At 34.6% G+C, this 16,167-nt stretch overlaps 1 protein-coding gene across 1 annotated transcript in view; it reads left to right on the top strand.

Moving 5' to 3' along the window:
- The window catches only part of LAMA2 (laminin subunit alpha 2), a 588,138-nt gene that overhangs the window by 282,033 nt on the left and 289,938 nt on the right, over window positions 1-16,167 (top strand). Inside the window, exons 14-15 of the mRNA XM_024759015.1 lie at window positions 11,394-11,534; window positions 13,886-14,059. Coding sequence (XP_024614783.1) covers window positions 11,394-11,534; window positions 13,886-14,059 — 315 coding nt within the window. The remainder of the gene's footprint in view (window positions 1-11,393; window positions 11,535-13,885; window positions 14,060-16,167) is intronic.

The following is a 16,167-nucleotide window of genomic DNA, read 5'->3' as shown; positions in this document are numbered from 1 at the left end:
TTCTGTCCATATAAACAGGCAGAAAGTGTACAGTCCATGGTAAAGAGTTGCCATGTACTGATATATAGTAAATTAACTAGAGTTAGTACCTTTTATTCTAATATTATCAGAAATGGAGACTTACACTTGTAGATCAAGACTGGAGTGGTCTGTGGGTGATCACTTTTTAAAGGACACCACCTATCTTCATCCTGTATGTCTTTTGGGGCAATCCTAGAGGCTCTTAATGCATCTTCTCTAATATTTACCAAATATATTTCCTGTGTGTGATTTATTCCTTTTCCAAAACTCCACAGAAATCTCTAACCTTTACCACTTGCTCAAATAAAGTACAGACACAGCTGTGCTTAAAATGGAAGAGAAACCTCTTAAGTCTCTAGAATATAGGAAATCAAACTGGACAAAAAAGAAAGGGGGCTTCCCTGGTGGTGCAGTGGTTAAGAATCTGCCTGCCAATGCAGGGGACACGTGTTCGAGCCCTGGTCCGGGAAGATCCCACATGCCGTGGTGCAGCTAAGCCTGTGCACCACAACTACTGAGCCTGCACTCTAGAACCCACTAGCCACAATTACTGAGCCCACGTGCCACAACTAATGAAGCCCACGTGCCTAGAGCCCATGCTCCGCAACAAGAGAAGCCACCACAATGAGAAGCCTGCACACCGCAACGAAGAGTAACCCCTGCTCGCCGCAGCTAGAGAAAGCCTGCGCGCAGCAATGAAGACCCAAAGCAGCCAAAAATGAATTAAAAAAAAATTATAAGAAAAAAAGAGAAAGGGAATATTGTTACACACATACTATATATAGAAGGGAGATGCCCAGTATTTTTGCGAGGGAAGAGAAACACATAAAGGAGGCAGACCCCATTCATTTTCCTTGAAAAATATATAGAGAAAGGCTAGAACAGGAGAGTTGTCGCCATTAGCAGAGATCCGAGGGATAGTTCCTCGAGCCACCACCTGCTCTCTGCCTGCCTCAATATTGCACTAAGAGTGATTATAATCCTAATAAGAAAAATGTCTTCTACAAAGTCACTTGAGGCTCTGCATAGACAATTAAAACACAATAAGCAATTAAGAAATCATAAAAGAGAATGAAAAATTAAGTAACTAGCATCATGAAAAGAGTTACCCTTCAACTATGTGATATTTTAAATAGATTACTATAAGTTCTTATAAACTAAATGTTTTTTGGGATAAAAACTTGCAGAAAGCAAGTCTCAGTAGATATCTACATAATTTTAAAAGTCATGAATTATATGCATGTTTAACAAAAACATGATTTGACATAGGATTGTCAGTTGATTATTCAAAACAACATATATCAAATGCTATTTAACAGGTAAAACATTATTGAGAAGCTAAGATACTAGAGACTTAAATTCAGGTAAAGTGATATCTATAAAAGCGTTAATTTCCAAAATGTCTATTAACCAGTAAACATTTGCACATTTATTCTTTTTCACTATAATATATAACAGTTTTCCATAATTTTTTTTAGAAAAGAATATTTACTGAAGTTTGTAAACATTTTAAGAAAGTACTTTGTCATAAAGTCTTGGGCCTAAATTTATTTCTGTTATAAATTTTAAATGACTAACATTCTATTAAAATGCAGTACTGAGAAAAGTTGACACCGCTTTTCCGATTTCTGCTGTTTCAAATACAAGTATTCTGGATAAAACAGAGCAAATAAATTTGCAATCACGTAGATTCAGGAAAGAAAGGGAATTTCCTAGATGTTAAACCAAAGAAGGAAGTCTGAGTTAAGCATAAACTCAAGCAAAACTGTGCAGTTAAGGTCATTGGGGGGTGGGGTGGGGGGTGGGAGACTGGTCATAGTCCTAAGACGGGGGTTAAAGTTTAGAGTTTTAATGGCTTTTCTGAGACTTGACACTAGGATTTGGACTCACTGAGGGAAATTGGAACTGAATTCACTTAAGCTTAGACTCTAGAAATGTCCCCTGGCAGTGAAAGAAACAGGCACGAGAAAATTGCACCTGCAAGCTAGGAGTGGCAACTAGAAAACATTCTCTTTCCTTTGGGGCTCTAGGTGGGTAAAAATAGTGCATTGTCAAACCCTCAAACCTGTGTGCCACATGGGAATGGGGTCAGCTTTATTCTCCCTTTCTGTGCTAGAATTCTTCAACAAGTCAAGCAAATGGTATTTCCACAGGAAAGAAAGTATAGCCTTAACTGACAGTGAGCTGACTGGAAAGCAGTGTACTGCACAAAAGGAAAATAACTACAAAAGGGAAGCAGAAGCCATAAAATTCAGAATCTTTGTACACTAAAAACTAAAAGAAATAGGATAGTCTAAAAAAATTATAAACAAAATATGTAATCATAATTTTATAATATAAATAATAGAATAAAATATGTAGAAAATGTACAGTCATAAAAATATGACTAGAAAATAAACGAACAAAGAAAGAAAAAATGGGAAAAAACAACACAAAATAGGGCACTATGTTAAAAGAGTACGCAGGTGTGGAAAAACGTTACTGTAGTTTACTTCTAGAAATAAAAATATATGTAGTCATTGAAATTTAAAATTCAGTAAATGGGTTGAACAAGAGATTAGAAACTGCTGGATAGAGAATCAGAAATACAGAATGGAGGAAATTACTTGTAAATTGTCATAGGGAGATAAAGAAATAAAAGTGTGAGATGCTAAGTGGCATGGCTGATAGAATGATTTAAAAAAAACAAAATTTAGCAGGACTGGCCAAAGAAGAGATTAGATGAAATTGGGGAGAAACAATATTCAAGTAATAATGAAGGAGTAAAGAATTATTTAGAATTAAAATTATACATCCTTTGAAGAAGATAAAAAAAAAAAAAAGACCACCAGCAGGTCTTATAGTAGAAGCCCTGCCCACTAGTCAAGACAAAGAAAAATATTAAAACTAGAGACAAATATCAGATTATTGTGTTTCCCACTAATAGTCCAACTTCACTGAAAAAACTTCTCAGAATATATGTACTTTAGTCAAAGAATTTTGAACCCAGAAGAGTTTCACTGGATTGCAGAATACAAGAATCAGTTTATAAAAAGCAGTAGCATTCCTATACACTAGTGATAACCAATTAGGAAATGTAATAAAAATATTTAGAATAGTAACAAAACTATGTGGTGCTTAGAAATAAATATCTCAAGTACAGGTATTTTTTAAAAGATTATTGAAGACCATAAAGTAATATTTAAAATGGGGAGATAGCTGCTAATATCAAGTGCTGGTGAAAATCTGGAGAAATGGAAATGCTGTTATTAGGATGAATTAGTACCACTACTTAGGAGGCCAATATGGCATTATCTAGTATCATTAAAGATATTAAAAACCTGTCAGCCAGCAACTCAATATCTAGATGTTTACCCCAAAAGAATCTTATATAAACATGTATAAAAGCATGTACAAGATGTTCAACATAGACCTACTTGTTATAATGAAAATTAGGAAAAATCTAAATATCCATAAAGAAGAAAAAATAAATTATAATATATTCATGTAATCTGGTACAAGAAACAACTCGAGTGAGTGAAATAGGTCTTATGTGTAAAAACACTGATAAATTTCAGGTGAAGTGAAGGAAAAAAATGCCATTATGTTATCATTTATGTAAAGTTGTAAAACATAAAACATTCTGTGAGCACACAAATATAAATTTTAAAAATTTAAATACACTGATATTATGTGTACTAATTTCAGAATAATAGTTAACTCTAGAGAAAGAAGGGAAAGGAATAGGATAGAAGCGCAGTGAGAGAAGTGAGATTCAAATGTGCTTAAGTTTTATTTCTTTAAAAATATAACTGAAGCACACTTGGGAAAACATTCATATTTTTTGCCTCTAGGTTGTGGGTAGTGGATAATTATCATATTATATGTACTTTTCTAATGCTTTAAAATAATTCCAGATTTAAACTTTCTCTAATTGAAGGAAAAAAAGGATTTCCTGATTTAAAAAGAGGTGAACAAAATTTCTCACTTAATACACTGTCAAATACTATTACCTCTACACATAAGATTTTCTGTTATATCCTTCTTTAGATAATGATATTACTGAGCACCCCATCCTAATTATATTTCAAAAGATGAAAACAATGCAACACAAAAGTATTTACTAATTGTTATGCATTATTAAAATTTTGAAAATTCCTCTCTCTTCTGGTAAATTACAAGAGATAAGACAATCTCAGACATATGACAAATCAAGTAAATGTAAATACTGTTCTGACTCTTGGTATTTGTTCATTTTAAGTACTACATGCTAAAAATTGGCTCTTTTGAAGTTTGGCATCGTATTATGTATCCAAAGTCAGTTGGATTGCAGGCTCTGGTAAATAATATAAATAGACATTGATCTAGGTAGGAACATGTGCTTTTATTTTTATCAAAGTCATAATGGAAAGATAAACAGTGAAGTAAAAGACTAGAAATCAAAATCTGTATTTTCATCTTGTTTTGCTTTGGGTTTATTATTGCACTTTACATTAAGTTCTTACTGACGCACAAAATGATGTGATCTGACCTTGGTTTACCTCGCCAGAATATTCTTGAGCTTCAGCCACTGTCTTCCAGCCTTGCTTAAATTTCTTGAGTCATCAACCTCTTTCTAACTCTGGAATTTTACAGATTCCGTTCAGACTGCTGGGAAACCCTCACTCTGACCTTTTCCCTTTGCTTACTAGGCATTTTTCAAGGCTCAGTTCCACTTCTCAGCAAAGCTATCCTTTATCCCCCGGTATAAATCGTTCTTCTGCCATAGTCACTTGTCACCTGTTTCTTTTCCTTTATGATCTTTTCACAATTTGCAATCCATTTAATGTCTTTTGCACCGCTGTGATGACATCAATTCTGTATATTTTCTTCATCATTAAAAAAATAAGAGGATAACACAGTGGCTCATACATAAAAAAGAAGGAAAGGAGAAAACTAAAAAAAGTGTGAAGCTTTGACAGTTACTTAAACTGTCTGATTCATATTTCTTAATCCATAAAGTGATACTAAATCTTTCTTGCCCAGCTCTCAATAGGTGTAATTATAACATTGAAGCCCTGTGCAAATATAAAGTATAATCATAAATACCTGCTGGATTAATTTTTTGATTATTTATATTGTTTTTTACAAGTAGAGATGTTTCCATTATTTTCCCCAATGGGACTTTTATGGTGTGTGCTAATATTTTTATTGGTTTGAGTTTCCCTCCTCTTTTCCGTTTATGTACAGGAATGATTACCTCTTTAACTTGTTAGGCTCGAACCCAGGGCATTTTTACAAGAGGCATTTGATTTATATATTTGATCCAAAATCTAAATTATAGATGTAAAATTTTTAGCATTAAAGGTATATACCAGAATTTGTCTCTTGCAACAGTTACAGTTCAAAAATATTGTTTTTTCTAATATTAAAAGTTAAGGTTGTAAAAAGTGAGAACTAAAGTTTCATTTATTTTCTTCTCTCTCTCTTTCTAACCCACCAAGTATTTATTATTTAGCCTTGGAACAGTATATTTAAAGAGTAAACACTCAAGAAATAATGCTAATTATCTAATTATCCTTCTTTTGTTAACTTCTTTTAATACTAGGATACATTAGAATGAAGGCCATAACAGGAAAATCTGTAATTGACTACAAACACCCCAATAAACAAGGATGACTGCAAAATTTCTGAAGCACTTATCACAAAAAATAACTTAAATGTCAGTGGAGATATTCCTGGAAACGTTGTCAATAGAATTCCCAGTTGGCTAACAATCACAGATAAACATGTACTGTTGAAGTTGTTCCTAATTTATAAGAAGGTGGCTTCATAAGAAAGAATACAGGGGAACTATTGTGACTATATTTCTCAAGAGAGAAACTGCTAAGGAAACTATAGCAAAAATAAAACTGATGTCAACCCAACAGTATGTCACTTCAAGAAAAAAGAACCTAGTCAGATTTTTCTAATTCAACTTTGTTTTTAGGGAAAAAAAAGTACTAAAGACAAAAAGGACAGTTATTACATATATTTTTTATAGAGTAGGCCACAAAATATCTAATTAGATACTCAGCTAAATATGTTCAACAGAAATATGTATATAAAGCACATATTTCTCTCTAAGGGGATGAAAATTTGTTCTTGGGGGCAAAAATATCATATCCATTTTATGTATAAGGCAAACATATTCACACAGTACATAAGCACATGCAGTTTATCTGTAGAATTAAAATTTCATGGTGGAGATGATTATGAAAAAAATGACTAAAGAGGCTCCTTAGGGATAAGATAATAAAAACTAGGTTGAGAACCACTGGTCTGAAGTGACACTTTTTATTATCACGATACATAAGAGAATACAAATATTTATTATGTGAATTAATATTTGACAATGAAAAAATAATTAACTCTCATTAGTTCTGTTTAATTTTTGTTAATATAACCAACTGGAGTAATGGTTTAGAAATGAAAAAACTAGAATATTTGTTTTTAGGAAAATATGGTCATATAAGGGAATGTTAATCTCTAGAGTGGAAGTCTGAGCATTCTGGAAATTAAGTCTGGAGCCTTCTGGAAATTACCTATTTCATAGGTTTAGGTATAAAAATAACCATTAAATTTGTAAATTAGAATCACTATTGAACTCTAAATAAATAAAATATTAAAATAAATATACTGGATTGACAAGAGCTATCCATTTGAAATGCTGAGAGAGAGAATAGATTAGACCCCATTTTGTTTAGATAAACAGTTAAAACAACTTTTAAAATTTGTATTAAATTACATGTTAACAATTCTTTTTAAAGTTGATCCGTACAAAGAAGTGATAGAATAATAGCTAAAGGAAAGAGACGTCTCATAATGACTAAAATAGTATTTGGGCTAGAAGTCACAGACTCTCACCATCATCATTAGGTATTCAGGATCAATTGTTTTCACATCTGTGCTTTGGCGACCGAGTTGGATGGTGACACATTATAAGGTATTTGCCTTTGAAGATCTTAGTAATATAAGTGGCAAGAAAAGAACAAAAATGATGGTTTTACTGTTTGGATTGATTGATTTAAAAGATCTACAATAGACATTCTTACATCTGTGAACATTCTAATCAAAGAGAACAATGCTGCAGTAGCCTATTTTACTCCTATCATAACAAACCTTGGGATACATCTTTTTCTTTCAGCCTTGTGGCTTCTCTGTGTTATTCTTCCTTCAGGGGGTTGGAGAACTTTGGTCATAAATCTGGTGTCAGATCCAGAGCACGTACTCAATACTCCTCTTAGGGCAGTAACTCCCTTGTGCCTTATATTATACTTCTTTGTCCACATTCTTACTTCTTTTGCTATAATTGTCTTGAGGGCATTTTTTATATTCCCTCTGGCATTTCATATAATGCCTTATATGTAGTAGCTCAGCTATGATTTGATGAATGAATAATTACAGAGAATAAAAAAACAGTGAGAAGTGATATACAGAGCATTTATTAATAATTTGATATTGATAGCAAAGGAAATTAAAATGCTTAATGAACTTACCCATAAAACTTACCCATCAAGCTGAAAATAAATTAGGAATACAATGAGGGGTTGCTTCATGGATGACAGTTGTTGATGGGTCATAAAGAAGTTTTGAAAAAGCAATTATGCACCTGGGAACCCATAAAAAGAATTGAGACCCAAGCTTCCAAGATCACATGTATTAGCAAACTACTAGAAAGTGGGGAACCTCTGTCTCTATGAAGGTTCAATAAAAGTCCTGGAACACCATGCTTCTGTGTTTGAATTGTGCCACTCTAAAAATCTAAAATTTATTAAATATCAAACTGTAATGTCCTCTAGTAATCACTGTTTTAAAACTAGTATCTTTTTAAAGAAAACTCTGGAGACACAATCCTTCAATAAGAAATTACTCTCTCAAGGGAGATTAGAAAACTAAAACTAAAAACTAAAAAACTAAAACTAAAAAGGGAGTAGAACTAATTAATTCTATACATGTCCAGAAAGCAGAGTGCTAGGGAGCTACAAAGATGTTCTCCCTGATTCTTCATTTTCCTACCAGCTTCAAGAGGCTCTTTAACCAGTCCATAAGGACACACATATAGGTACTATATCTACCATATTTACTATTTAGTGTTGGCTTAATATTCAACTGTAGTAGAGCTACAGAAAAGTCAGAACCAAGAACTTCTCAACTGAATGAGTCTAGCTCAATCTGATTAGGAGCTAGAGAAAGTATGAAATAAAGAAAAAGTATGGTATAGACTCAGGACTGAAAAAGTAGAAGTCTAGAAACTTAAAGTGGTGGCTTCAAGCTGGGATGCTATACAATATTATATAAGGTCTTTGCAAATTCATGAGTTGATAATTGCTTGTGAAGAGGGTTGAAGTGAATTGAGTATAGGATTAGCTTGAGGACCTGTAGCAGGATCTAAAATATTTTGCCTCAAAGATTTATCACAATAAACAAAATAAAACTACCAGTTGGCTAACCTGTTTTTATAGGTGTAGACATCCTATTATCTTTACGGTGGTGTGTTGGGGGACCCAAGACAACACTCATTTTCAATGATTCACTAGAAGGATTCAGAACTCTGAAAAGCTGTTATACTTGTGGTTTATTAAAGTGAAAAGGATACAGATTAAAATCAGCAAAGACAAAAGGTGCATAGGGAAGAATCAAGAAGAGGCCAAGCACAAACTTGCAGTTATCCTCTCCCAGTAAAATCATACATACATAATTCTCCCAGAGACAGTATGTAACAACACATATGAGGTATTACCAACCAGGAGAACTCACCCAAGTCTTGGTGTCCAGGGTTTTTATTGGGGGTCAATTAAGTAGATATGGAGTCCTCATATAACTGGCCTTATTTACTCAGTCTCCAGTAACCCCAGAAGTCAAACTAAGCTTTGAATTATTTCTTATTCCTAATACTTTACTAACATAGGCCTCTATTCTGTCCCCTCCAACAGGTCGAATTTTTAAACCATGCTCCAAAGTTTAAGTCAAATTCCACTCTTTCATAAATCCTCCTCAAGCCTTCATAGCAGAAACTAGCCCCTCCTCCTCTGTGTTGCCATAATTTACTTTATTTCTGAGATGATCTATTTTTGTGTGTGTGTGCGGTACGCGGGCCTCTCACTGTTGTGGCCTCTCCAGTTGCAGAGCACAGGCTTCTGATGCGCAGGCTCAGCGGCCATGGCTCACGGGCCCAGCTGCTCTGCGGCATGTGGGAACTTCCCGGACCGGGGCACGAACCCGTGTCCCCTGCATCGGCAGGCGGACTCTCAACCACTGCGCCACCAGGGAAGCCCTGAGATGACCTTTTCATATTCCACCTTGCATTAAGGTTGATTGTAAATGTATCTTTTTACCCAACTCCAGATGCTGGCTTGTAAAAACAGAGACCTTGACTCACCCATCTTTATAGTCCCTAGAATGTCTACCCTAATGTGATGCTTCGGTTTATTAAATTAAATTGAATATTGCTATTATTTAATCATTACTTTTCAAGGTCATATTGCCAGGCGAAAATGTTGTTACAGAAAATGTAACTGATGTCTAAAACTTTCTAATTGTTGAACTCAGTCTGAATCTCAGAAAAGTGGTATTCCAAGCTTTCAAATTAGAGTAAACGAAAGTAGATTAGACCAACCACGTAAGAACACAGTGTACAGAACAGCTGTACTCTGTCTTCAACAGGATAAACTAAATTATGATTATAGATATGTTTCATCTTTCCTGCCTGTGTACTCTTCTGAAGATGCTCTCAACTTCAGGGTTTGGGGGATTTATTTGTCACCTTAGGTCTGAAATTAGTTTGATTAGTTTTGTTGACATCTACCATCTCAAAAAATCTGAAATTTACCTTAGAAACAAAAACTAGCAAAAATATCATTGCAGTCATTAAATCTGTGTACATATTGGGAGGCTAAAGTTTGACACATGAAACGGGCCTAGAGATGCCTCTTTGTTTAGGCTCCCGGCAATGTAGAAATGGTTAAGGTGGTAAATAACTCATAGAAATTGAGCCCAGAAGTTACTTTCAAATAAATTGGATACAAGGAGAACTTTTTTGTTTATTTTTTATAAATTTGTCTATTTTTTTCTCTATTGTTCTTCCCTCTTCTGTCTTTCCCCCATGTTCTCAGATTTTATTATCCCATCTTCTGACCAATCTTGCTTTATTCAAAAATGTTTTTATGAAACATCTACTACGTGAAAAATATGACCACCAAGAGACTTATTTAAACTTAGTAAAGTTTTATTAAGCTAGTGTTCAGTGTTGTACCAGGAACAGTGCCATTTTCTGGTACTATAGAGGTAAGTAAGACAGGGTTCTACCTGAACGGATTATGGTATGTAGCTGGAGAGAATAATCTTAGAAGATACAGCAGTACATTTTTGTGGTTAGAATAGAGCAATGTGTAAAGGGCAATGGGAACACATTTGAGAGAGAAGTTAGTTCTCTAAGGAAAAGGAAAGCTTCAGAATTGAAGTAATAAGGGAATTCAAGGAAGAGCAAAAATGTGGAGCAATTTCGTGTGTAGGGGATATTGAGAATCTGTTTCCTGGAAAGCAGGGAACTTTCATTCGGAAGACATTAGTCAAGATTAACCATTCTTTAAGTTGAGAGATTACACCCTTCCCAGCTTTTCATCGTATAGTCAGCTTTCCCTGGCTTGAATCCCACCTATAAACAAATAATTTTTCAGTGTATTGGGCCTAGGATTAATGAAACCAATTTGGAGAGCAGTCACTGAATGAGAACTATTTTTTCCCATAATGTTATTATATGATTAACTGGCTATACCAACGGGTTAAAGGAAACACTGAAAATTAACCAGGGAAAATTTTCCTCCCTTCCTACTGGATCTCATCAGGGAAATAGTATAACTATCTGCCCCAGTTCCTCTACCTGTCAGATTCTTATGCTTGCTTCAAATATATGGATTTTTCATATGTGGAGTGAAAAGTATTTTACCATCTGTATAATTTCAATGTTCGATTCTACATCCATGTATTAGCTTAATGTCTTTTATTTTTATCATATATCATGTGTTCCTAAGAGGAAGTACTTCAACAGCATAGAACGGTAAATAGTAAACCAAATGTCTAACTTATTGCTGTATTTATCATGACATTTACTCCATACCCTTGACAGAGATGAAGATCAAATTGTAACTTACTGCAGTAGATTAGAATCCAAATTATTTCCCATCAGTGTGGTTAGGACAGCGTATAACTTAATAAGAAGCTTTTGAGAAGATTTTTTAAAATATCATTATACTTTAAATAAGGCTAAGAGGTAAAATGAAGAATAGAAAGCTTATATTTTTCATAAACAGAAATAGAGACAATGCTCCATTTTGAAGGGCACCTCTGTTGCTAATCCACCTCTCTATTTATAGGAAAATGTCGAAGGAGGAGACTGTAGTCGCTGCAAATTCGGCTTCTTCAATTTGCAAGAGGATAATCATAGAGGTTGTGATGAGTGTTTCTGTTCAGGGGTTTCAGACAGATGTCAGAGCTCCTACTGGACCTATGGCAATGTAAGCAACAGCCTTTGAATCCTATGTGCTGCTCCACGGGGCTTCTTGCTATTGTTTTCCTTCTATAAGAAATTAATTTTTTTCTTGTAGTGAGCTTCTACTTAAACTTATCATGAAGAAGTGATAGAATTTTCTTTCAAATGCTAGTTGTGCCTCTTTGACCAAAGCCTTTAGGATTTTATTTGTACCGATGTGTAGACTGGAACTTCTTAGAATAAGTCAACACTAGCCTTTCCGGTGACCATGATTATTATGTGAAGCAATAACGGAATTAATGTTGCTTTAGCCTCAAGGGCAGATGATTCAACAGAGAAAACATCAGATTGTGCTATCAAGGATTATGTATTTCACTCACCAGTATTTTTGGGATACCTATTAATAAAAACTCCTTTAATAACTATATACATGGTACATATTACCCACCAGCCTTTAGTCGTGATTTGATGTTGCCAGGGCCCTTTCTTCGTTAAAACGAGACACTGAATTTGAACAATACCTTCATTCTTAATTGATTTGAAAAAGTTCAAATTATTACCTGTTTAGTAGTTACTGGGATATTCTTCCTCTACCATAAACATAAACATGTTTCCCTTCCCACCTTCACTGCTCATCTTACTCCCATTGCCTTTTCAACCCTCCACAGACAGTGATTTGTCTCCTTATAAAAGAGGACCTTTGGGAATTTCAAATAGCCTATGTGGCAGCACTTAGGAGTACAGAGTAACAGGAAACAGGCTGGGGAAAGAAAGAGAAACCTACAGAGTGAATGAGAAACTATACCACATAGGGCTGAGTTTACTGAGAAGTTGAGTTCTTATCCTTGGAGAGTCATTGGAGGATTTTAGCAGGAGACTGTTATGATTAGGGTTGGTTTTTACAAAGATCACTATTTTAATAAAACTGTCTTCCAAACACTACTCTCGCCTTTCAACTTCAGTCAGCTAACTAATCCTTAACACAACTATGAAAATTTTCTCTGCCTGTATTGCTTGTAAAGTCTGAAATATTATGAGTAGTTTCTGATTGTATTCTCATACCTAAATTTGAATCTATACATATTATCAAATGCATAGCTTTTGGAGCAGATTATTTAGAACCAACAACATATGAACATCTAGTCTAACTTCTTTCTTTTGTTTGTAGAGTCGCACCTCACCCTCTAGACTGTTCCATTAATGTACTAAAGTTTTATGTTTAGCAGAGGAACAGAGGTAGAACTCAGCCTTGTTCTTCAGAAACTAGGTCCATTGATATTTGCATTTCAGTAGGTCTTCTGGAAAGAACTTTCTCTGAATCTCACTGGGCTGTCTTAGAATGTCTGATGATGTTGTTGGAAAGGGAAGAGAAGGAAGTAATATGTATCTTGTAGTGTGGCTATCCCATAAGCTTTTACTTAATCTCTCTTTCTTTGACCAGGGCAGTCCCAGCAATTCTACAGCTTTGGGAGATGCAGAATCAAATGACCTCTACATGAAGAAATTTTTTAAAATATTTCATCCACATATTATCACCATTACCATTCTGCTCCCCACCACCTACAGCACCAAGCAGCTCATACACATCTAGTGGGCACCTGGTAGCCACAAACCCCACTATCCAGTGTTTTGTCCTGACGAGGTTGGATGGTTTTGAATTGTAGCTGTGTGCCCACCCATGGCTGGAGTATAAACATGGAAAAGCAAATCATCATGTATTCCCTAATTCCCCCTTAAAGGCTCCTCCCTTCTCTGGGCCAAGGATCTAGGCTAGGAGTTCCTACAACGCTTCCAACCTCATGGGAAGGAATAGGTACAGTATTGTGAGCTGGTAGATTCAAATGCACTTGAGCCTCAAAGTTTAAATTTAAATATATGAAAAGGAAGGAAATATTAAATGAAAAGCTACCTTTCATATCTTTTTTCTTCCTCTGCTTTACAAACACATACATAACACCTTTTGAAATAATTTTTTCTATACGAAACAGGAAATTACTAGTGGAATGAAAAACATGAAAATCAAAGTTCAACTATTTGATAATTTATATAACATTATGTGTAGTTTTGAATGAGTTTCTATTTTTAAGAAAGAAGTATTTATAATCATAATTTTAAAAAAGCACATTGGATCAATAAAAGCAGGTTACTATATCATACCATACAAACTCTTAGAAACATCAAGCAAAAAAATAATTGGTACCTAAAGTTGAGTACCTCTGATAAGTTTAATGATATTCACAACTCTCATTTTTTCTAAACTTTCATAGTTCTTGCGTTTTTAATTTTCATAAAATGAACACTACAGGAATATGAAAGAGAAAAGAAGTGGGTGGGGTTTCTTTTCCTAAGTAACGATGGTTGTGTGTTTTCTTTAAGATACAAGACATGAGTGGCTGGTATCTGACTGACATCTCTGGCCACATTCGAGTGACTCCGCAGCCGGATGACTTATATCCACATCAGCAGATCAGCATCAGCAGCGTGAAGGCCCGACAAGCCCTGCCCCAGAGCTACTACTGGAGCGCGCCAGCTCTGTATCTGGGAAACAAAGTAAGTCCAGACAGTGCTTGCTTCTTGCTACTTTGCTTTAACTGGTCAATAAGAATAATGGGTTTTATTTAATCTTTCTTTAAAGACAGATAAAATCAAATGTATACTGTATTGAGTTGCTGGAAACAGCTGAATCAGATTAAGTTGGACATTTCCACCCTGTCCCGTGGGCCACAGCATCCCTACTTCACAACTCTACATAGTTGCTGTTCTGTGTCAACATTTTGAATCTACAAATAAATTAATGAAGCCTCTAGGATATTTTTTTGCAAAACAAATTATAGATATCGGAAGAGACGGTGTTATGTTTACCTGAAATAGCTGTTTTTCTAGAGTTGTCTATGGTGCAATACTTACTGAAGTTTTTCTCATCCGTTTCTATTTCATTTCAAAACTGATATTCAAGAGAGCTACTTTTTCTACCATGTCTGATGAATGTTAACTGGAAATGAAATTTATTACACAACTAATTTAATGCTTGCCATGAAGCTGATATAAACACCATATTTCCTGGAGCTCAGGAAGAGAACTACCCTAAGAGAAGTGCCAGACTGAAAGTACATGTTTGTTTCCAAGCCGACTCACACACATATAAAAACACACACAGATAAACAAATGTAGCAATCTCAGAAATGCAGGTGCTTCCCCACCCCCGACCCCAGCCTGTTGTGGATTAACTTTATCTAGATAGGTTCCTTGGCTTTTACCATTTTATTTTATTTTATTTTGCTTAACAATTCGTTGGAAACAAAATTTGATATAGTAATTCTAAGTGGGAATATTTGCTTTGTCTGTGGAACTTAATACCTTTTCAGCTAATAGTTAAGTCAGCTAATCACACCAGAAATTGTGACAGTCCGAGAAAAATTCGTTAGCAAGTTGATGCTATTTAAGCCTAGTTTTCACCTGTAAGAATATAGCATTACTTTTGAAGAAATCTTCATTGATTAAATAAATTAAAATATATTAATAGTGGCGTGTGAGTATTGAGATAGAAAACCTTTTACTAGTTCATGCGAATGGGAACTAGTGGTTTTAGCTGACTGAAAACATTTTAATTCGTGGCCTGTTTCTTATTTTTACAAGCTTCTGAATAGCATTATGAAAAATGTGTAAATGAATAAAACACATTTTCATTGAATATGTATTTTTAAAGAGACAGTGTATATTGCATAAAATTTTCTATCTGTAATAAAATCCAATTAAACTTTTACTTCAAAGCCCTTTCCAACAAGAAGTCATTCTATCCTATTCTATTTAGGAACTTCCTGAATCCCTGACAGGAATAAAATAGCACATACGACTTGAATGTCTATAGCTTAAAACTGCCAAAAAAATAAATACATACATAAACTGTCTTTTTTCTAACTGCTCTGAGGAGTTTAGAGAAGAGCCATTGGATGAGTTTCAGAGGTCTTACTTTTCTTACAATGGAGAAATTTACTTACAGATAGTTTTTAAATAGAATATTCTTTACCATATTTTCCATCATTTCTTCTTTGGTCATATGCTTTTTCTTTCTGTTGGCTGAAAATCAAACTGACAGAAGGAAAGCAAGCAAAAGCGATATTAAATAGCATCAGAGCAAAGGATTTGGACATCCTGTTCGTAGTTGTTGGTTCCCAAAGATAACTTCCCTTATCCTGGCTGAACTGCTTCTTATATCCACCCACAACGAAGTACTTCATGTCCCCCACAGATCATTTTCACATCAAAAAGCTGTGCTTGTCTGTGCTTCAGTTTCCATTCAGTGAACAAAATAATCATAACAGGGTGTGCAAATTGTTTGAATATGGAAGACGTTTTTTAATGTAATGTGAAATCCCTCTGTGGTTTACAGTCAGATATCTCAGTATGAATGAAACAATTTGCCTTAATAACTGAACCATATAAATTTTTGATACTACAATAATACTGCCAACTCTCACAAATTACCACAGTACATCTTAACTGTCATGTCCTATCACATAAATTACAGTCATGATGACATGCTTAGCTTGGTTGATTTAATATCTTGCTAAGGAAATGGAAAATTGTAAGGCCTTGTTTGTAAATCCAGTAAAGCCATTTTTCTAAATAGTTGAGGCTTAGTTCTTTACCAGTAATTG

This window comes from Neophocaena asiaeorientalis, unplaced genomic scaffold (genome assembly GCF_003031525.2).
Source record: "Neophocaena asiaeorientalis asiaeorientalis breed wild unplaced genomic scaffold, Neophocaena_asiaeorientalis_V1.1 scaffold5, whole genome shotgun sequence".
NCBI lineage: Eukaryota > Metazoa > Chordata > Mammalia > Artiodactyla > Phocoenidae > Neophocaena > Neophocaena asiaeorientalis.
Note: the sequence above shows the minus strand (reverse complement) of the source record. Positions and strands in the feature narration are given on the sequence as shown.